Genomic DNA, 22773 nt, shown 5'->3' with positions numbered 1-22773 from the left:
TCCATGCAGGGAGCCCGATGCAGGACTCGATCCCGGGACTCTGGGATCACGCCCTGAGCCAAAGGCAGATGCTCAACTGCTGAGCCACCCAGGTGTCCCCAAAGTAAAATCTCTTGAAGACTTTTATGCTACTAAAATGTAAGACTTGGGTGAAACGAATATATTTCTAGAAGGTTATAAAGCATCACAACTGGTGCAATAAGAAACTGAGACCTTGGATAGATAAGGTAAAAGCAAACACCTCACAGTCCTAAAACAAAGAGAAACAACCAAAACAACAACAAAATATGCCCAGGTGGTTTTAGTGATGAGTTCTGCCATAAGTTATTCCAAAAAGAGCATCAAAAAGCATGAAAGCAGTACAGCTTTTTCTTTTAAACGAAGCTAGTGAAACATGAATTTCAAAACTCAGTAAGGGCGTATATAATGAAAAAATGTATAGGTCATTTTCTCTTATGATTGTAGATGTAAATAGGCTGAACAAAATTTCAGCTAATCAAACCCAGCAGTGCATTAAAAAAAAAAATCACATTCAGGTGAAGTTTCTCTGAGAAATGTAAAGAAATGTATCAAAGAATCTATCAGTGTACTTCATCTCATTATTAAGATAAAAGATAAAAATCATAATTAACTCAACTGATGCAGAAAAAAGTCATTGGATAACGTTTAGCAACGACGTTTATCACAAGAGCTTTTAGCTTCAAATAGAAGAAAATTCTGTGACAGATATTTTAAACTTCAAATCTTTTTTTTTTAATTTATTTTTTATTGGTGTTCAATTTACTAACATACAGAATAACCCCCAGTGCCCGTCACCCATTCACTCCCACCCCCCGCCCTCCTCCCCTTCTACCACCCCTAGTTCGTTTCCCAGAGCTAGCAGTCTTTACGTTCTGTCTCCCTTTCTGAATTTTCCCACACATTTCTTCCCCCTTCCCTTATATTCCCTTTCACTATTATTTATATTCCCCAAATGAATGAGAACATATAATTTAAACTTCAAATCTAAGTGAATATTACCTTGGTGTATTTAAAATTAGCCAATTATATATTTATTTTATTTTGAATAAGCTTAAATAGCTTTTTTCCCCTATTAAAAGGAGGTCTAAAAATAAAGACTTAGCAAAAAGTATGCAACATGAAGCTGCAACTAAACATCCCCTTTAAGCACAGGAATGCGTCAAGGTTACCTAATACCCCTGTTTAGCTAAACAAAGTTCTAGGTCCCAGGTAATGTGACAAGGAAAGAAAGATAAAGAGATTAGAGGCATAAGGATTAGAAATATATAGAAAAAACCATCACTATTTGTAAATGATATAAAACATTTATGTAAAATATTAACAGAAATAATAGATAATTAGAATTCATGAAAGACCTTAGCAAGATTATTGAGTATGGGATCAATATACAAAAATCCACAGCATTTTTCCATATCAGCAATAACCAACTAGAAAATAATTTTTAAATTCAATACAAGTCACCAAACAATAAGAAATTATAAAACGTTTAGAAATTAACCAAGAACATAAGGGTTATAGAGAAATATGTAAAGTCCTATGAAAGAAGACAAAGATGATTTCAATGAAGATACATTGTATACTTTTAGAAGAGATAACTTAGTATTCTAAAGATGTCAGTTCTCCCCAAATTACTTTATACATTTATTGCAATTCCAGTCTAAGTTCAAGTTGAGATTTCCTTTGGGAAACTTGATAAACTTGTTCTGAGATGCATATGGAAAAATGAAGGTCACCAAAGAGCTAAGTAGACTTTGAAAAAGAAAAGTTATGGAGATATTAATATTAAGATATTAAGTAATAGATATGAAAACACAATATAGTGTTGGCAAAAGAATAGATAAATAGACCATGGACTAGAATATGGAGTTCAGAGTTGGGAAATAGATCCAGGTACATATGGGAACTTAATATACAGTAAAGCACCACAAATCTAGGGAGAATAGATGGATTCTTTAGTAAATGTTGAGGAAATTGGCTCACCATATAAAGAAAAAGAAAACTACATCCTAACTTAATACCGCATACAAAATAGACTAAATATTTAAAAATCCAGAAAGTTAATAAAGTACATATAGAAGAGTATCTTTGTGTCCCATGGGAGGGGAAAGACATAAAGACTTCAAAAGCTCAAATAATGATAGCTAGTACTTATTTAGCACAGGAAGTCTGGTGGAAAGATAGACTATATGAACAGACAATTTACAGAAAAAGGCAACCTGAAAGGCTAACAAGCATAGACAAGATGTTTGAACTCAAATTTGTCATTAAAGAAATTCATCTAGAAAATGAAATATCGATTATGCCTATTAGAGTGTCAAAAGTTACAAAGCTGTATCATGTCAGGTCATTAGGAATGGTGCATGGCATTAGGAAACAGGAGCCTTCCTGCAGTGTTGTAGGGAGTGTAGAATGGAATAGCCATCCCAAAGAGCAATACTCAGTTAAACTATGTAAACACATACCCATAACCCAGTCATTCCTCTTCTGGTTATATATCCCAAAGGTATTGCCTCACTGATTCATAAGTGGACAAATACAAAGTATTCTCTGCAGTACATTTTATGGTGTGGTAGGTTGGGGACTCTCTGATGTCCATCTTGGAAGAATGGAGGGGTAAAATGTGATGGGTGAACAGCATGCGGCATTTTGCAACAGTTGGAAGCAAAAGATTAGATGCACTTACAACATGAATGGATCTTAAAAACAGTGCTGAGTAGAAAATAGGAGAACGGGATGAGTTATGTAATCCAATACCATTTACATCTATTTAAAATATTTCTACTAAAAAAATTTTCAAGAACACATTTTTCAAAAACACATGTAAATAAGAGGGCACAGATTCAGTACCTCAGAATGGTTGCATGTAGAAGGCAGAAGAAGAGATGAGAGTAGGAGGAAATAAATAAGTACAGAGAGGGACCTTGTTGGAGATTGACATTGGCGATGTGAGATAAACTGAGCAGTATGGTTAGTTCAGAAGTCTCCTCTTATACCCACCCATCCATCCTTGTTGGACATGGATGGGAATGTTTCGTTCAAATGAGGTGATTAGTGCCCTGCCTCCTTCCACATGGTCGAGTGTCAAAGAAAGGAGAAAGTGGACCTGTCCTTCGAAGGGTTTGCTTATTTCAATGAAGCTAGCAGTCCAGCTGTTTCTAAGTAGTGGAGTAGAGAGAACCCCTTCATTCCCTACTTTGATGAAGGGGGAAATGTGGTGTATAGGAGTGAGTAGAAAGCAGTGGACAGTGGTCATTGGAATTCCCAACTGATAATTAGGTGGATTTGCATGACCTGCTATCTATTGTCTCAGGACCCAGGATTTGCCAATCTTTATTAATCGTTACAGCTTCAAAAACTGAAGTTTACGTTAGAGTAGACTCCCAGAGTTATTGTGAAGAGCCCCAGAGAGCAGCTCAGCCTGGATGTGGGACAGGACTGGAGCAAAGGCAATAAAGAAAACTTCTCATTACTCATCTCTGGGCACCTCCACAAACGGTTGTCTTCGCTTAACCTCAAGGTCAAGACAAAGTATTTTATAGTGTTCACTGTCTCTGAGGACAAGCTTTAGTGAGCGTCTTGTTTGCTTCTTATAGTATTAAAGGAGACAATGAAATCTGCCTCTCAGAAGATCATTTCACCAAGTCTCTGTTGCTCTACGGGGAATATTTGTTTCCTCATTTATATTCATGTCTCTGAAAGACAAGTAGACCTTGAATGAAATTTTAGGCGACAGTAAATTATAAATAATGTATCCATATTTTTTCTCTTCCATACTACTTGTATTTAATTCCCCCCAGAGTCTTGTGCAAACACCAGAGACAAGAGGACAGGAAGCTATTAACATGATGGAAAGAATGAAATGGGTTTATGCTATATGGCAGGAAAGCAGCAAGGGAAGATATCTTGATCGAAGAAAGTTTTTGATGTTTTGTGGGTGTGAGTTCTTTTCTTTTAGTTCTCTCTTTCCCTTTTATTTTTAAAAACATTGCAACTCTTTTCCAGACCATTAAGTAGACATCTGCTTGAAATGAGTCTCTTACTTTGGCCCACCCAAGGCAAGATGAAGGTTCGTCAGTGGATGGAGGCCACTTAGGGGCCCGGCTTTAGGCTCTTTTGTTCCATAAGGCAAGGCATAAAAAATGCTTAGAATGATCAGCTGAGATCAGCCCATCCTAAGAATAGGATGCTGCTAAGTGGAAAGCTCAGGTACTGTCAATAAAGTCTTAAAGGATGCCGGTTACTAGAATGAAATTAGCTTCTAAATCCATCAGCCCTGATTTGCCGTCACATAGGATGCTCTGGTGTTTTCAGACCTCTTGCTCAGCAGGAATAATTCATGGGGTTCAGACTGGCAGCACTCCAATTTTTTAAGTAAGTGAAAGGATTCTCTGCTCTTCATTTTTTGTTTCCCTCTTCTTTTTCTTCTTCCTCCTCCTCCTCTTCCTTCTCCTTCTTTTCCCCTTTCTCCTCCTTTTCTTCTCTTTAGGCAAAGAGGGGCCCACAGATGGAGCATGCATGGTGAACTATGTGGCTCCCATGTGTGTGTGTCGTTGGGGAGGGGGTGTCAGGGAGGGTCCTGTTAGAGAGGCAGGAAGAGGATGAGCTGGGATGTGCTTAGGGTCAGGGAGGCAGAATCAGGCTCAAGGCACAGCCACTGTGACTACTCTCCCTAGAGGAAGCCTAATCTTGAGGGATCTTTAGGAGATCTATGGAGATGACAGGAGAGTCCTGGGATGAGTAACACCTGCCCTGTACATTGGAGGCCCCTTCTCCTGGACTCCTCAAGGCATCTGGCTCAAGCCACCCATCAGGCAAACCCCAATCTTTCCCTTATTGATAACATCTTGATCCCCACATTTAGGAAGCTGGTACTCTTGTATTCTCTTTCTCCTTAATAAAATAAGCTTTTGGCAGGGGAGTTGGAGGGCAGGGTAGAAAAGTGGGGGAGGGGCATGGCACAGGCAGTGTAGACTCACTAATGTTGACATGCCAATAACTGTGTAGGCTTAGTGTAATTTATTCGGGGAAATTTGCATTTGGGGTGGCAGAGAGAACCTCAAATTAGAGGGACTTTGGGTATTAGACTCTGCAGGAAGTACCTCTTTTGCTAGTCCCCTCCCTGTGATAGATGTTGAAAATCTCCTTCTACAGCTTTGTTTCACCAGAAACCCCTCTTCCGAGCTCTATAGCTGGGATTTAACTATTCTATTAAACCAACCTTTATTATATTTGCTATCTGTCAGGCTTTGTGCAAGGTACTTTCATATGCATTACCTCTGTCCACAAACTTCATTCTGCAACCGGTCATTTCAGTGGGTTCTGATAAATCTCTAAGACAAAGCCAGCAGGGTGTGATACATATACATGACTTAAATTTAAATTTGAGCTTTAAAATAAAACTCTGCAAAGATTTCCAAACATGGACACATCTTTGCCATGTACCACAGTAGTGGGGGCAAGTCCTTCTCTGCTACCCCAAACTATATAGAGCAGCTCAGCCAGTAACTACATTCATTATACAGGATTGTGGGCTCTTCAGTTTTCTCCTTTTTGGGTTGGTATTGGTCATGCCTCAGGAGCCCAGTGTCAATTGGAGTTCATAAAAACAAAGAAACAAAGATCTAAATACATCCTGATGGCCCCTCTGCACTGTTCACCCAACAAAGCCATTACCCTGGCCTCCTCTCCAGATTTCCATGAATTGTTTACCTCTGCTTATTCGATCTTGCTGAGGCTCCAGCTGGATTTTGGATCCCAGACCCAAACTATTACACACCCTGGGGCAGCTTCATGTAAGAGAGGCCAGTGGTAGGCACAGAAGCTGGCATACTTTTATAGCCCACGTGGATCTGGAGCAAGGCACAGCTGCAAGGTACCGCAGAAACCTCAGGCATATTATCATACAGCTCACACCCATTAGCTGTGGCATTACAAGGATGGGGATTGAAAGCTCATACTACACTGAGCAAGCATTGAAACCCATGCATTTGGAGGATGAAATGATTATTTTAGACCTAATAAATATGCAAATTGGGAGCTCTGTTTATGTTTCCCTCATCTGTGTCCTTTTCATGGGGAAGAAATTCTTAATTCAGTGAAAAGCTTCAATCCATGGGTCTTTGTTGGGGGGTAGCTTGAAAAAGAGGCACGGAGGACCTTTTAACTTGTGAATATGCAGAGATGGGCTTGAACAAGAGAGGGCAGCCACTCTTGATACTGAGATAAGCCACTCTGTGAAAGAGCATGGAGCATGAGCGTAATTGACTTCAGCCCCATTAAGGGATCAAGTGTCCTCCGAGTTCCACTTGGTAAAGACAGGTCTTAGATTCATGTTTGGTTATGTGACCAAAGCTTATTTTTGTTTTTTAATTAAAAATTTTTTTCTAGTTAATTTGCTCATTGTAGACGCTTTGTAAGATATTGAAAATATAAAAAAGAAGGGAAAAGAGGACTAATTCATAATCTCACTACCCTAAAGAACCATTAGTGCGTTTGATCCAGTGTCCTGCTTTGCCATTTAGAAGAAGTCTACAAGGAGAGGCACCCGGGTAGGGATGGGGGAATGTTCCATCACCTTTCTCTCATGATGGGGGGGATGGGTTCTGGGGTATGGGTAGGATTCTGGTCACCCTAGTACTCTGAGGTGGCAGGAAGACATACATCTAGGGATAAGAGATATGCTTACACTTGCTCCACACGTGTGCATAGCCACACCCCCAGAATGTGGGGTGGGAAGACAGTTCAAAGTCTGGCCTGGGCAGTCCCACATTACAGGCTATAGAGAGATACCGTGGGACATGGTAGAAAGGATTGTTAACAGATACAGTCCCCACAACCAGATCAACTGAAGTCAAACCCCAGTTCTCTGACTTTAGAGCTATTGGGTCTTGGGTAAGTTGCACCTCTGGGTGACCCAATTTCCTCATCTGTAGGGATCATAGAATATAGTTCATAGGCTGTCATGAGGATTGAATTAGTACATGTAATGCAGTCAGAACAGTGCCTGCTATTAGTTTATTTCCTGTTATGCACATTAGGACACTCTTATCCCTTATGGGCACTTTCAGGTATTTTCTGCTGATTAATTGGAGGAAGGCAGGAGGCGCAGCTGGATTTAGAAATAGAAGACCTTGGCTTTCGTTTGACCCAGCCACTTACTAGCCATGTAAATCATTTGATTTCCGTGCACTCTGTTTCATCATCTGTGAATTGGAGATAATAAGGCCCTTTTCACCAGTTGTTATAAGGACTGAGCTGAGACCAGAGGAATGCAAAACTGTTCTGTGTATGGAGAAGAACCCTAGACTTAATATGGAGGGTTTACTCTTGGTACTTTTACGAAATGATTCTCTAATTACAGGCAGCAGAGGATGGAAAGAAGGAGGGAAGCATGAACCTTGCTTAGAAAACACTTATAGAAAATCTGAACAGGAATCTGATGTCTTTACTTGGTGCATTTAGTGGATCCAGGTGGACCAGGGATTTGTACTGCTGGTTCCTATGGTTGTCTTGGTAGTAAGAAGTTTCCTGGCAGGGCCTTGGAAGGGGGAAAGGGGGAATGGAGGAAACCTTTATTTTCCTTTACCAGAAGAGGCAATTGAGCTTCCTTGGTAGGTTCCTCCCTGATCAAGTTCCAGCAGAAGGTGCTGAGGAGCCAGACATCATACAGGGAAGAAGGCATCACAGGGGTGGAGTCTCTCACCTGTGGTGAAGGTGGCAGAGGTGAGGCTGCTCCGGGCGGTGTCCTGCGCTGCCTGCAGGAGCACTGTGTAATCTGTGCTCTCAGACAGGCCCTCCAATCGGATCCACGTGTCCTCTGCATCCACAATCAGCTCCTGTGGAACAAGCAGGGAAGGCAGGTGGAAGGGAATGACCAACACACAACTGGGAGGAGCTGGAAAGGGAATCCCAGAGCCCACGGCCAGCTAAGTCAGTATTGCCATGGCCACTGTGTTCTCTCCATTCCACACCAAGGAGAGACCCGAGCCAATATACAGAGAGGATAGCTCCCGTGTGAGATTTCAGCAGCTCCTACCTCACAGATGCAGGTTGGCATAAAAATAGGCATGTAAATTATCAAACCCAGTGATTTGCTGACTGTACAAGATTCCTCAGGACCCAGGGAGGCAAAATCCTAGGCCTCCCTACTTCATCTCCAGCAGACTAGCTCTGCTTAAATCTGTTGTGTATATTTGGCTTCTGGATATGATTTCACTTTTTTAAAAAAAGGATTTCATTGTGAACAGAAGTTTGACAACCAGTGCTCTAGAAGTACTGTTTCAACTGATCATATGACACAGAAATTTGTCATCTCTTCACTGCAGGCTATACAGATGTAGCCTTTATAATGCTTATCAAGAAGCATAAAACACTGTTGAATTTGGTATCCAGCTCATGTTTGCTTGGCCCTGCTAGTGAAATTTTTTCCCCAAAACTATGTATTTATAAAGGCTTGGAAGTTTCCAATGTGCTTTGTATCATCATATTGAAAGCACCAGCACCAGCAAGTGAGGTTGTAGAAGTAGACACCCCCATTATCCAGAGCAGAAACGAAGGCTCAGAGAGGTTTCGTGTTTTGCTTCAACTTGTAAAGAGAGTCGTAACGAGCCAGGACTAGCACCAAAGTCTCTGGCTTGCAAACTCAGGCTCTTTCCTCAATAGCGTGTATGTATCCATCATGGCAAACCCAGTTTTCTCCCTTCGGGTTGCTGGATAGAAAAATTTCCTTTACAGAGAAATCTCACCTTGCGGCTTCCATCAGTGGATTTGTAAGTTAAGATGTAGTTTTCAATCTCTGCTCTGGGAGGCTGCCAGGAGATCAGGGCACTTTGTCTGGTGACTTCACTGGCTGTCAGGTTTGCAGGAGGGTCCAGGACTACAAAGAGGAGAAAATGCCAGGAGTGCCTGCCTCTCCAGCTCCTCTCTGTTTGATTCCAGGCACATATATCTCTTTGCCCACCTATGTGGTCTCTGGGCTGCTTACATGCTGACCCTAGGTCTGGCTTGGACAGGAGCAGAAAGGGTGCTCCCGGGTCAGAAGATAATGAGTCAGTGTCATGATTATTCCTGCAACTATTCCCCTCTTTTCTCACCTGGGCTTCTGGACATAGGTGTGACATCTTCCAATTTGACTTCTGTCTGAAATCATGACCTTGTTAAATCTACATGTCTATGAGTTTACTCTTGAGCTTACTTCATTCCCACGTCTAATCTTTGTCTACTGTTCTGGCCACGATTGTACCCAGCAACTGTCTCCCAGATATCAATCCCTGTAATGTGCATCAGATTTTTCTGGGCCAGATGCATTTCCAGTACTGGGCTCTCTTGGTCTCGTTCTACTACTGTCAGCCAGGCCCAGGATGAGAGCAGGAAACAGAAATGTGTCTGTTGCCTGGGATCTGCAGCTCACTTTCACTGGCCTTTGGGCAGCAATCAACTGAAATACAAACAGCTCAGTAGCTGCACTGTCCAAAGCCTATACACTATAATGTAGGGAACCACATGGAGATTGGTAATTTTTAGGATCCACATAAGCATCCAGGTGCTGGATATGTAGCCAACCACGAACTCACGGGTAGAGAAGTTGGTGCTGATGGTACCACTGGTGAGAGGCCCACTGGCGGCATACATGCTGACAGTATAGTGGGTGCTAGGAAGCAGGCCAACAAGCTGGAATTCCTCACTGCCTCCATCAACCAGGATGGTCTCCCCAGCAACTGAAATCAGAAGAACATAGATAAGAATTGAATAAGGCTATTGAACCTGGGGAAGCTTACCAAATCCAATGGCATTTCATAAAGATTCAATATTAGAGAATTTTGGAAAAAATATCTTAAAGGTCATTAACTTAGCATTGTATTCCACACAAGCATCCCTTCTCATCTCATTTTGCATCGTAATTGAGAAAATAGTCCTTATTTAGAGGCTAAATTGTTTTTTCCCTGACTTCTACTTGGGCCTCCAGGGTTAAAAAGAATAAGCTGAATCTTCTGTCTATATGGCTCTTGGCTCCCACCACACCCCCTAATCAAGTTCTTTCTCCTCTAGGTTGAGAAAATTTATCCCCAATCACCATGACATGTATGTGGCAATTCTAAAACTGTTGATTTTTTTTTATAGCCATGGGCAGAGCTTTGCATTTATTTCTACTGCATTTTGCCTTGTTGATTGAGTTTTGGACCACTGTTTGAGTTTATTAAAATATATTTGAATTCTATTAATCACAGTTTAAATTTTTTTTTTTTTTACTTAAGTAGAGTTGACACACAGTGTTACATTAGTTTCAGGTGAATAACATAGTGCTTCAACTTCTCCATACATTATGCTATGTTCACCACAAGCATAGCTACCATCTCTCACCACACAGTGCTATTACAATATCACTGACTTAAATAGTTTTGTTTTACATACAAATGTGGTACACATGTCTTCTCTGTATCCATTCATGTTGTCAATAAAACTGTTCACTAGAGCGGGGCCAAGCTCTTTAGAGCTTGGTGTCTTTAGAATACTCTGGAATCATTTAGCATTTAAGAAAGTTTACTGGGCAATTTCCCCAAGTAGGTAGGGTCTGAGGTTTCAGGTTTCTTGTGCATAGAAACATAGAAGGCATGCAAACAAGTAAAAATCCAAACCAGCTCTTTGAAAGAGCAAACATAAGGACTCTATCTTTTGAATATCCTCATTTGCAACATCTTGCCAGCAGTCATTACTCTGGCCATATCAAACCACGGCAGTTCCTCAAAAATCCTCACATTCTCTTACATCCTACAAAGGCACTCAGGCTGCTTTTTGTCTTAGAATTTCTTTTCTTCTATTCTCCTTCTCTCACTTTATCTAAGATCTGCTTCCTTTCTTCCCCTCAACACCCTCACCCCCATTGAGTGATCTCTCGGATGTGGCTGGAGCTGTTTTGTGATTGCTTATGTCATGACACTGCTCACATTGGGTTGTAACAATGTCCTGGTCTCATCATCACTAAAAGTGAGTTCTGTGAAGAAAAGAACCTGTGTTTTGTCTTTTAATCCTTACAGCCTTGTTGGGTGTATGGCTCTTGGGAGGACTTCCAAAAATTTTGTTGAATGGACGCTTATTGCCACGATGGAGCCATGTGCTTTGCAGAGGATTTGACAGAGGATACAGTGTTGAAACGAAGACTTAGAAGATGGGTTTGTCTAGGCAGACAAGTGGGGAGAGAATTTCCCAGTAGAAGAAACAACACATGCAAATGCATGGTGGTTTGGGAAGGCATGATGCTGAGAGTTAAGAAATGCAGGCCCATGACATATGCAAGGAGGGGTAGTAGAAGTCGAAATGGATTGTGCATGCAATAGAGGGGTTATAATGTATCCATAGTCATGATATTCATTCCTTGAGGAGAGCTATTCAATCAGCTACCATTCTGTGCAATTCCAAATATGATCCATCATGTATTTTTCCATCTAAGTGATAAGTAGGTTTTTCTGATGCCTTGCTGAAATCCAAGTGTGCTAGCAGATTTGCCAATAAAAAAAAAAAAAGATATAAAGTGGTTTTGGTAAAACTAATTCTTAGTGAACCTACACTGGTATCTTTTCCCAATTTATTTAATAGTCTGTTTTGGTTTTTATTTTCCCAAGCTTTTACAATCAGTTTACTTTGCAGCTTACAAAATTGGCTTTCTCTGTCATTTTTGAAAATTAAGACATCTGCTTATCTTTTGTCTTCTGGTATCTTTGTTCTCTAGATTCCTGAATGTAATCCACAATTACATCCTGTGATCACATGTACAATTTAGGCAAGGAAATAATTTTCTTAGGCCTAGATACTTGAATTACTCAGCACTATTTTGCCTTGGGGTACTCTATTCAATTTCAAATAGCAGAAGGTGAACAAGCATGGTAAGACATTGAAACTCAAGATTTCATATTTGCTCAGTATTTTGGGTTGGATATGGTACACAAGACTAAAGCAACAGGAGTTTGCTTGCTCTGGATCCTTTGTCACCATGTATTATTTGTTCTAAGGATGGTGCTTTAGTGTTTTTCTCACTATATAAATACCTAGAAAATTGTGCTTTTTTGCCCATAGCATTTGGGGGCGACTCTCAACTCAGTTTTGAATTTTATCTTCCAAGTGCTATTTCTCAGTTTTTGTATTTGCTTTTGTTTACATGCCCTTCTTGCACCTTTCAGATTGAGCTTTCTGAATTCCCATTGTTGATATAGTTTACAGAGTTTGGGGATATCTTGAGAGCTTTACAGTGAAAGTAAAGCAGGAAAATTTCTATGTTCCTCAAATTGATTAAATGTCCTTTTTTTTTTTTCCCAAATTTCATAATAGTCTTCAGCCCCAGGCCCCACCATTCCCACCTGCCTGATGCATAGACCTGTAGATGTTCACCTGCAAAGTGTGTGAGAATAATGACATAGTTCTCCACTTCACCCACTGGTGCCTTCCACTTGCAGCAGGGCTTCTGTTGGAGTAATGTTGGTAGCAGTCAGATCCACAGGGTTGTCCATGGCTGAAACAGAACCAGAGAATATCAGGTAAAGGTAGGAGATACTACAGGATGGAATCCCAGTGAACTATCTCCTATAGTTTCACCCATCATGCACGTCAGCTGTGTGCCCTATGAACTAATGAAGTGAGTGGAGACCTCTTTCCTTTCTTCCCTTCTGATCCCATCCTCCTCCCTTTCTTCCTTTTCCACAGTATGCAGTTCTCTCCTTATTGGCTGCAGATCTTCCTTTTAATTCATTCACTAACTTATGTGCAGAGCACTGTCATGTGCTACACGGGATTCCAAGGTATGGCTGTTGTGTTTTACACATTTAAACCTAGATGGAGAAACTAAGAACATAGAGGAATTGTTAAATTTCTTTAGTTAATGAGATAATTTGCTTCCCAGGCTCCTTGTACTTTCATGAATATAAGGAGCATGCCTTGTGGAATGATTTCTGTTAACAAACTTCAGGAAGTGTGGTGGGAGACCCATGAAGTCAGAGTATCCTCAGTGCCTGGAACTTTCAAAGTTCTCAATAAGTGATTACAGAGTGACTGAATGGGACTCAGATTGCCTCTGAAGCCACATATGATGAGTGCATTCTTGCTTTGCTATTCATAAGCTCCCTTTGTACTGAGTCCCAGGTATCCCTTTTGTGGCCTAGAAGGTCAAGAGGATTCTTCTAGGCTAAAGGCTAATAGTGCCTACTGGGGGGAACAAAGTTTGTTCATTATGGGACCAGCTTCCTCATCTTATTTTATTTGCCCATGCTCTATGTCTTTGTTTCCTACTATGCTTCTCTTCTATAAAGTTAGGATTTATTTTAGAAATTGATGTTATTATAATAGTTTGAGGAATCAACTCAATCTAAGGGTCATGTAATTTACCTTTGGGGACCAAGATGTGCTGTCAAATGGGCCCTGTTCTCTAACTGCAGGTTCTATTGCTTGCCTATGTTCCTTATTTGGAAGCAACAACTGAAATATTTTTAAGATTTTAATATCTGAATTGTATACATAATCTGTATCTTTAACAAGTTCTTCAAATGGAACCTTATGAAAAGAGACAAGGAAGAAAAGTCTTGGGAGACTACAGTTAGCATGATCTCTCAGAGATTGACTATGAGACCCTGAAGGAGTACTCATTTCCCCAAATTGTAAAATCATAGACCTCACATTAAAAAAACAACAAAAAAGACATTTCTGTCGGCAATCTGTTTATTGGGAGTTGCCACAATAGCTTTGTCTGAACCCGAACGGGGTGGTTTGGGTTGGTGCACTGCTGAATATCTGCTTTACAGATACTTGCTGTTTATAACCAAGAACCCAAGGAATGAGTTTCTTTTTTTTTTAACCTAAGTTGCTGATTTCTTTTACCTTAGGGGTAGGAGGCTCTTGAAACCCATTTTATTGCCCTCAAAGAGAAAACCATCTAATATCTTTACCATGAATTTCTGAGACTTTCAGTTAAGTGAGAGGGGGACTTCTTTTGACACACTGGGCATCACTTTGAGTCAATATTTCTTGATTTCCTAATGGTCACAGGTAATGTGATGGAAAGGAAAGATTGGACCAAAACATGACTGGGTTATGTGTAGTTACAGGCCTGGAAGGAAACTAGGGAAGATGAAAAATATTCTGTGGTTGTTTTTTTTTGTTGTTGTTTTTTTTTTGGAAGAATAACCTTTTTAGATTTTGAAACATTCTGAAGGCATGTTTCTTGGGCTATTACTTTAAAGATGTTTCTGGGCCTATGAGAGCATCTACAAAAACAATGAGGAACTCCAAGTTACCTTTCCCTCATTCAAGAAATGCTATTCTCTGAGGAAATTAAGCAGCCTCAAGAAATCTGGGTGTTCTTCTCCTAATGAGGCAAGCTGGATCCTTCCCATGTGCTATGGGAATGATAGCTTAATTGGGAGGTTAGGTCTGGAGTCTGGGGACAGAAAACTTTGGATGCCCCCTCTGGTGACTTCTATAACTAATCTTTCCTAGCTCTGCGTGGTGGGCTGACTGAGGGGCCAGAGCAGGAGAAGCAGTGGAGCTGCTGCAGGAGCTCTGTTCTCAGGTGTATCCAAGGGGCTCCTTTTCCAAAGGAAGGCCTCCATCTTTTGAGCATAAAGCAAGAAAGAGCAAATGCAACCACTTGGTGGCTTCTGACCATGATGAGGAATTTCAGGACCCCAAGGGTTATTACTGGAATAACCTTTTCCTTTTCCTTTTCTGAGGTAATATTTACTTGGCTAAGTCTTTTTAAAAAATTAGGTGAGATGATTTAGATGTCTGTTCAGAATTCACTTCCATAATGTGTCTTTGAAAGGTCACCTTTCCTATTGAAAATTCCATGAACATTTTCCACCTAAACCAGTAAGACTCTTAGAAGAGGGCTACTCTCTAAACAACCGGTATTAGAGAGGAATACCAGAGGGGAGAGAAATCGTTAAGAGGCTTTGCATGACACAGTGAGTCAGAGGAGCACCCAGGAAGGGAGCTTCTGAGCCCAGAACCAGTGTCCTCTGTACTAGCCAGAGCAACTCCACTGTTTGCTTCTTTTGTCTGTTGCAGATCCTCAGCCAGGGTCCTGACTTGGCTCATGACACGGAGACATGCCTACCTGTGTGAATGAGGGTACAGATGCGCTCACTCTCCTCCCTGCCCCGCACACTGTTGAGACTGATTTCATACTCAGTGGCTGGATACAGTTTGGTGATGGTGAATTCCGTCACTGTGTTGGGCACCACTGAACTATCCAGTCGTCCAACTAAGGAAGAGCAGAAGCCACTGTTAAAGTTTGGTGGATCCTTCATCAACACAGCTCATGGTACAGTCTACATAGAAGCTTCTGGTAGCACTTTGTCATGAAGCAGAGATGGGTTCAAGGCCCAGCACTCAGTAGGGAAGGAAGAGAAATGGTTCACAGACTGGGAATGTTGGAGCTTGATGAGGCCCTTGCATACTGGTCCCACCCCCTCATTTTATAGGTTCCTTGGAGCAAAGAAAAAAGGTGGTTAGGCGGTTTTCTTACAAGCCAGTTTTCTTAAGGCAGTTTAGAGATCATGGCTGCAGAGAGTGGTCCATGAAGCCCAGAGACAGGGTAGTCTGGAAAACTATCCCACTGGCCCCTTAGGAAGTGGGCAGGCCCTCTACTTTCTTAACAATGTGACATGTACCAGCATGAACTGGCAGGATTCAGGGGAGGTCTGGGCCAACGTTTTCTGACTCATAACTTGGCTGGAGTGGCAGAAATAGGACCACCATCACTGTGGCTCCCTCTAAGGCTCCGTGTGTCTCAGCTGAGTCTTTAGGCATTCCCCAGGATTCCAGTGTTGGACTTCTCTCTCAGAAAAGTGAATGTGACTCTGGATCCTGATAGAATTATTTAGGGTTTTTTGTTTCTCACTATACTGCCTAGATAAAGTGACCATAGCTACCATGGTTCACTCTGCGGATGGAGGGCCTGCTTTCTGGGTGAATATAGTCAAGCCTTTTGTCAGAGGAGTTGGTGAGTTCAAGATTTCTTGGCTGCTTCTCCTCAACCCACTTTCATTGTGATGGAACATGCCACAGAGAGGAGGAGAATGCAGGTAGGGGGTGATATCCTCTGGGACATGTAGTTCTCCCATAGCAATCTTCACCTAGCTCCAAATCCCATCCATTTGTGATAAATCAGATAACTTTGTTACCTTGTGTTGGCCGATATGATACTCGGTAGTAATCAAAAGGTGCAACAGGAGGGCTCCAGGAGACCATAACTGAGTCCTTCGTCACATTGCTAATTGTGATGTCTTTGGGAGGATCAATTCCTACAAGGACCCAGGTAGTTGTGGGAAAAATACAGAAAGCACAGTGTGAAAAAGCAATTCCTATCCTTGGTTTCATATGGACCAAGAGCTAATGGTGTGCCAGAGACAGACAAGATCTTTGTGCTCGATCTTTTTCCTTAAAGCCATGGTCAGGCTGAAGTTTCACATGAAATCTCATAGGTATTAACTAAAGCCATGTTCATGGGGAATATTTTAACAACATGTAGTCAAGTTGGCAAGCTCTGTGCTTGCTGTGCAGCAACCATTACCTACGTGAAAGCCAGTTGGGAACTTACCCTTTAAGTTCATATGTTTTGTTTTGAACTGAGAGTAAATAATATGGTCATTTTCTCTGAAGCAACTTCTCTTGGACAAACTCAACTCTGTTTCTCTTATTTTTTAGCAGCCACCTATAGTTCAATTTGGAAAAACTGCCTATTGAGTCTAGATGGATTTTAGAGCACAAGTCCAGAACAAATCCACTTTCCTAAATTGTATTTCATCTGTACCAGGTGTTTTATTCTTTGACTACTGGGGGGTCACAGGGCCAAAACCAGCTGTGTGCTTCATCCACTTATCCAGTTTGTGAGTTCTAGTTAGTATGTAGGAAATGACCCACATACACATGTCCTCACCCACATGAACACTCATATCTGGGATTGTATTTGAGAATGATGAGGAAAGAATGATCCAGTACATCTCAGAGTGCCTGTGTTTTCCAAAAAATATACAAATCAACCACATTTTCTGAGTCTCAGTTTCCTACATGGTTGTGTGCTAGTCCTATATAATTTTGAGGAAGTATCATTTGTATGAGTGACCTTATTGCACCATCAAGAGATGGAGTTTCTTCTTGAAGGCTAACTGTCTTCGGGCTGGTAGTTTGAAAACCTCTCAACCAAAGCATTCAAGTGCTGTCATCCTCAAGATATTGAGTCTGTCCTACCTTCCAAAAGGAAGTTTCCCATCTTACACATTTTATGCAGTCCTAGAAGAGGTGGCTTTTTCGGAACGGGTCACGACCCTCTTTAGCCAAGTGAGGCAGTTCCCCACTTCCTGGGAATTTCTCTTTGTAAATTTCGTTGACTTGCTAAAGATCTCTGTAGGAACCCCCTTCACCACCTGCTGTCAAGTCCTCCAACCTCACCTGTGGTGATGGAGCCCACGATGGGCTCAGAGGTCACTGTTCCGTGGACTGCTACCAGGTTCACAATGTACTCAGTAGCTGGCTGCAGACCCATCAGGACAGTATGCCTCTTGGTAGCATCCAGAGAGACCTCTGTCATCTCTTCCTCTTCATCGCGAGGGCTGTAGTTCAGAATGAGTCTGTCTGCTGGAGGGGATGGGTCACTCCAGGTTATGTTTACACTGGAGGAGGTCACATGAGAAAAGTGCAAATGGGAGATGGGGCGGAAGCCTGCAAATCAGAGGAGATGATGGTTCTGAAACATACATGAGGTGGTGGGACCCTGGCTAGAAGAGCCAACTGACTAAAGCGATCTGCTTTCCTTGTAAACTAGGACTACACCTTTACCTGCTGACTCAGAGCTTCCACCTCCTCACTCACCAGTCCTGTTTACTCTCCTTTCTCCAAGTCACATACTGAAAAATGAATGCCCTCAGCAAGGTAAAGCCTCTGTGAGTTATTCATAATACTCATCCAGGGTTTAAAATCTTTATTCTGGGAGAAATTTAACATGATCCTATGGATCCTCTGGATGCCCACTGATTTAGTGCAGACAAGGGAAGATGTATAGAATCAACCCCTATGTCCAGGCTGTAGGAAACCAGATACAAATTTTCTGACACGTAGGTAGACTTGCTTATCTCTCCCCCTCATTTCCAACTATTCCATCTTGATATATTTATTAATTTCTCCTCTATCTCTTCTTTTCCTTACCCACATTCCTCCTTCTCTAAACAAAATGGTGCACTGGAATAGTGGGTTACCTAGATGACCTTCTGGCACTAAAATCCCCGTTAAACCTGAGCCCAGCTGGGATTTCTGCTACCCTGGTACCTGTGAAGGCATCCACAGTGGACTCGAAGCTTTGCTGCCGACCCCTCTCAGCAGTGATTGAAATGATGTATTCTGCTCCAGGCTCCAGATCTGTCAGTGTGTATGAGGTCCTGTCCTTGGGCACAGTGACTTCTGAGGCGATCCCGGAGGATGGGGTAAAGGTAATTCGGTAGTGATCAATGGGGCCACTGGCCTTGGTCCAGATGAGGGAGATGGAGGTTTCCGAGGAGGCAGTCACCATGAGGTCCCGGGGACTGTCAAGTTCTGTGGATCAACATAAGTGGCCTATTTTACACAAGTTCCATAGATTGGCCAATATTTATTGGAATTGGACCTCCCTGTGGATAACTAAGCTATCAGCAGGCCTGCTGACCATGATGATTAGCTTGTCATTGCTGACAATTATCTCACAATTTTGTTAAGTGCCTTCCCTTTGAAAGATGGCCAGGGGCTTGGTATATAGATGGACAATCTTCATAAAGGCATTAGTAGCTCCAACACCACTGGAATTCCTCCACCTCTGGGGAAGAGCTGGCTGCTGATTGTCAAGCTCTATATTCATTTTCTCTCCGCCTTTCTCAGCAAGCCAACCAGGGTAAAATAGGAGTCACTATCGAGTAGGGATATGACATTCCTGGCAACAGTAGCTACCCCTGTTCCTGAGGCCATTTTGGTTGACCAGCCATGGATGTGCAAGTCTGAGAACTCCTTGAGACCCATGTCCTTGTGGTTCTCTAGAGAGGTTGTGTACACTAGAATGAGTCTTGGGACAGGGATTGTTTCAAAATCCCCAGCTCAGTCCAGCCTGCCTATTACTAGAGTGACTAAAATTTACCCAGAATTTGGAAGCAAATCTGTTGGATCCAGAGTAGCAAGGGTCTCCAGTGGACTTTTCCACTGTCCTTAGATTTAATGGGTTGCTTCCAAATTTAAACCTGTATCCCTGTGGCCTTTATGAGAGCTTCTGTCATGCATCGTAAGGAACATCACACTCTTGCCTATTCTGGGGTGGTCTAGAAAAAAATATGACCTGCTATGACACCAACCTATTTGGAATTTTACACCTCTGTGGGCAGCCCTTCAGACCATGAGAGATGTGCACAGATATGTGGGGAAGAGAGGGAGACTACCCTGCATGTTGATGTCAGAGATTAGGCACAGAGATCAGAGATCTGCAGGTAGATGTTGTTTCTAGGTTGGTAACTGTAATCCAGGGACCTGTTAATGAAGGGGCATTGCCTTCTGACCAAGCCTTTCTAGGACAAGCCTCCATGGCTTCTCAGGTCTACGGAGTTTCCTAGTCTTCTTCTGCATCAATCCTCCTACTCACCAGTCCTGGCATTCATGGTGGCTGGCACACTTTGCTGTGAGTTCATGACAGCAGATATTCCAACTCCATACTCCGTGCCAGGCACCAGATCTGTCGGTAGATGCAGAAACAAACATTATTCTGTATGTGTCAATGGTAGGGAAGCCAGAAAGGAGAGAAGCAAATGAGCTTAGATTCCTTTTAAGATTATTTTTTTTAAGATTTTATTTATTTAAGAGCAAGAGAGATCACAGAAGGAACGGAAGAGGGAGAAGCAGACTCATCGCTGGGCAAAGAGCCTGACTTGGGGGTCGATCCCAGGACCCTGGGATCAGGACGTGAGCCGAAAGCAGACACCAGACCGAGCCACCCAGGTGCCCCTCCTGTTCAGATCTTATGTTTAATCCTTCCTGAATCGTCTTCTAATTTTATCTATTAAGAAATCCCAATTTTACCACTTAGGAAATCCATATCAAGTCAACAGGATGAAGTACTCAGTGCAGAGCTTCCTTCTTGCTGCTGATTTTGGGAAGGCAGTGAGGCTGCCCCTGTCAGTAATCTTCAGAAATGTGCTTTCCTGTGGAAGCTCTCCCTGTGGTACTTAGAGTCTTAGGATGGTTACAACTAGTGAAGAGAGTCCTTGTATAAGCTATGAATTGGAGGAGTAGGTAATCGAGAGGGATTGTGTGGACGTGGGCCTTTAAAGCATTTCTTAAACATTGTGTATGAGCATCAATCTACACCTTTTATAGGAAGGGACTGAAACCATATGAGGACTCCAGGATCCCTTCTTAGGGGAAGACACACTGGTTGGACTTTCTGAGCACAGGCTTCTCAGGCCTTTAATGTAGGGGCAGACAGAAGCCCTGTTGCTGTGGGCTGCCTACCAAGGTCAATAATTCAGACCCCAGGGTATTTGGAGTTATGAGTTCAATCTTAGGATGACTTCTGGGGGACTCCAGAAGATGGAAAAGATGCGAAAACTGTTCAACTATAAAGGATGCAAGTTTCTTGGGGAAATCCTTCAGGGGATTTTATACAGTGAATCGTTGGGAGCCTCCTAGGATATCTGCAATTATCTGGGGTGTTTCCCTACCTTCTCCCACATTCATCTTCAGACTAACTGACTTGACTAGTATATTAATTTACTATTGCTGCTGTAACAAATTACCACGAGGTAGTAGCTCAAAACAACACAAGTCTATTATTGTTTAGTTCAGCATTAAGCAGGTCTGAAGTCTAAATAGTTCAGCAGGGTTGCAGCCTCTGGAGGCTCTGGGGGAGAAATTATTTCTTTGCCTTTCCCAGCCTCTAGAGACTGCCTGCATCCCGTGGCTTATGGCTCCTTAATCTATAGCATAGCATTTTCAAACCTGTTTTTCCCTCTGACCTCTTTGTCCATTGCCTCATCTTCCACTCTGACTAATCTTCTTGTATCTCTCTTATAAGAACTCCTGTTCTTACAGTGGCCCCACCTGGATAACTTAACCACATCTACAATTTCCTTTTTTCCATGTAAGATGACAGAGTCACATGCTCCTGGGATTAGAATGTGGGCATAACTAGCATCTAATTCACCCTCATTTACTAGAAGTGGGATTGTAGAAAAATACAAGATCAAATCATCACCTGTGGGGCCCCCCATGATGAGTCTGAGTTCTTCTGGTAGTGGGTGCTCTGTGTGGGTGGTGGTGGGTGCTCTGTGTGGGTCCACAAGAGCCCTGGTTGATGATCATGCTATTCTACATAACATTTATTCTTTTCAAAATACCTGAATGTGTTTTGATCCTCACCACAACCTGAGGAAGGTGGGATGGGAAGTCTTTTCTCCACCTGCATTAGTTTCTTGTGACTGCCGTGACAAATGATGACAACAGGATGGCTTACAACAACAGAAATTTATTCTCCCACAGTTCTAGGGTCTAGAGGGCCAACATCTAGTTGTCGGTGGGCTCCTTCCAAAGGCTCTAAGAGGGAGCATCTTTCCTTGCCTCTTCCAGCTGGGCTTTCCTTACTTGTAGCTGCATTACTCCAGGCTCTGCCTCTATTGTCTCATGGTGCCCTAGTCAGCTCGGGCTGCTATCATCAATCACCATGGCTTAAAACACATTTATCCCCCATAGTTCTGGAGACTGAGAAGTCCAAGATCAAGGCACCAACAGATTTGACATTGGATAAGACCTCACTTCCTGGTTCATAGAGGCTACCTTCTTGCTATGTTTGTGAATATACAAAATGAAAAGAACAAGATAATTCTCTGGGGTCTCTTTTATAAGGGCACCAATACTATTCATGAAGGTTCCTAGCTCATGACCTAATCACCTCCTAAAAGCCCTATCAGCTAAGATCACAATGGGAATGAGGCAACACAAACATTCAGTCTGTAACACATGGCAGGCTCCTGGTGTCTAGGTCTTCTCCCATTCTTATGAAGACACTGGTCACATTACATTTAGGGCCCGTCTAATCTGTTATGACCTCATTTTAATTTGATTCCATCTGTAAAGACCCTATTTCCAAATAAGATCACATTCCAGGTTCTAGTTGGACATGAATTTTGGGGCGGACACTATTCAAACCAGTACACCATCATATTATAAAAAGAAACTCAGGCAAAGGTTCAGGCCTTTTAGGAGGACTGGAATGTCCTACCCTGCCCCCAATGTCATCCCCTTGCCTGAGCAGCTGTGACTTCCCCAGGATCCCTGAGGTAATAGGAATGATTTTGACAGGAAATGCATTGAGCAACCTTTCCTTAACAATTAGCAACAATCATGCCTCAGATAAACCTCATAGGCTATGATACTGCCACTGCACAAAGCTAACCTTTCCTTAACAAATGGCTTGTATTTTTGTTTGTTTAAGAGTTATCTATTTATTTAAAGCTGGGGGAGGTGCAGAGGGAGATGGATGGAGAGCATCTCAAGTAGACTCCCCAATGAGCACCAAGTCTGACATGGAGGTTGATCTCAGGACCCTGAGGTCACAACCCTAAGATCACGACCTGAGCTGAAACAGAGTCAGACACTTGACCAGCTACATCACCCAGGTGCCCCACAAATGGCTTGGTTTAATGAAGGGGAATGCTGCACGGTAGCCAGAGGGTTCTGCACCCACCTCTTCAGTATGGCTTTAGG

The 22773-nt window shown here is 42.3% G+C and overlaps 1 protein-coding gene and 1 pseudogene across 1 annotated transcript in view; both read right to left on the bottom strand.

Annotated features, from left to right (window-relative positions):
• The window catches only part of TNR (tenascin R), a 409832-nt gene that overhangs the window by 28491 nt on the left and 358568 nt on the right, over nucleotides 1-22773 (bottom strand). Inside the window, 10 exon segments of the mRNA XM_038542431.1 lie at nucleotides 7724-7856; nucleotides 8766-8896; nucleotides 9594-9737; nucleotides 12403-12460; nucleotides 12462-12523; nucleotides 15119-15265; nucleotides 16188-16307; nucleotides 17455-17724; nucleotides 18328-18591; nucleotides 19658-19747. Of these exon segments, the coding sequence (XP_038398359.1) occupies nucleotides 7724-7856; nucleotides 8766-8896; nucleotides 9594-9737; nucleotides 12403-12460; nucleotides 12462-12523; nucleotides 15119-15265; nucleotides 16188-16307; nucleotides 17455-17724; nucleotides 18328-18591; nucleotides 19658-19747 (1419 nt within the window).
• LOC119872763 lies at nucleotides 22338-22459 on the bottom strand (annotated as a pseudogene).

This window comes from Canis lupus, chromosome 7 (assembly GCF_011100685.1).
Source record: "Canis lupus familiaris isolate Mischka breed German Shepherd chromosome 7, alternate assembly UU_Cfam_GSD_1.0, whole genome shotgun sequence".
NCBI lineage: Eukaryota > Metazoa > Chordata > Mammalia > Carnivora > Canidae > Canis > Canis lupus.
The sequence above is the reverse complement of the archived record's forward strand: the minus strand, read 5'-3'. Positions and strand labels throughout refer to the sequence as shown.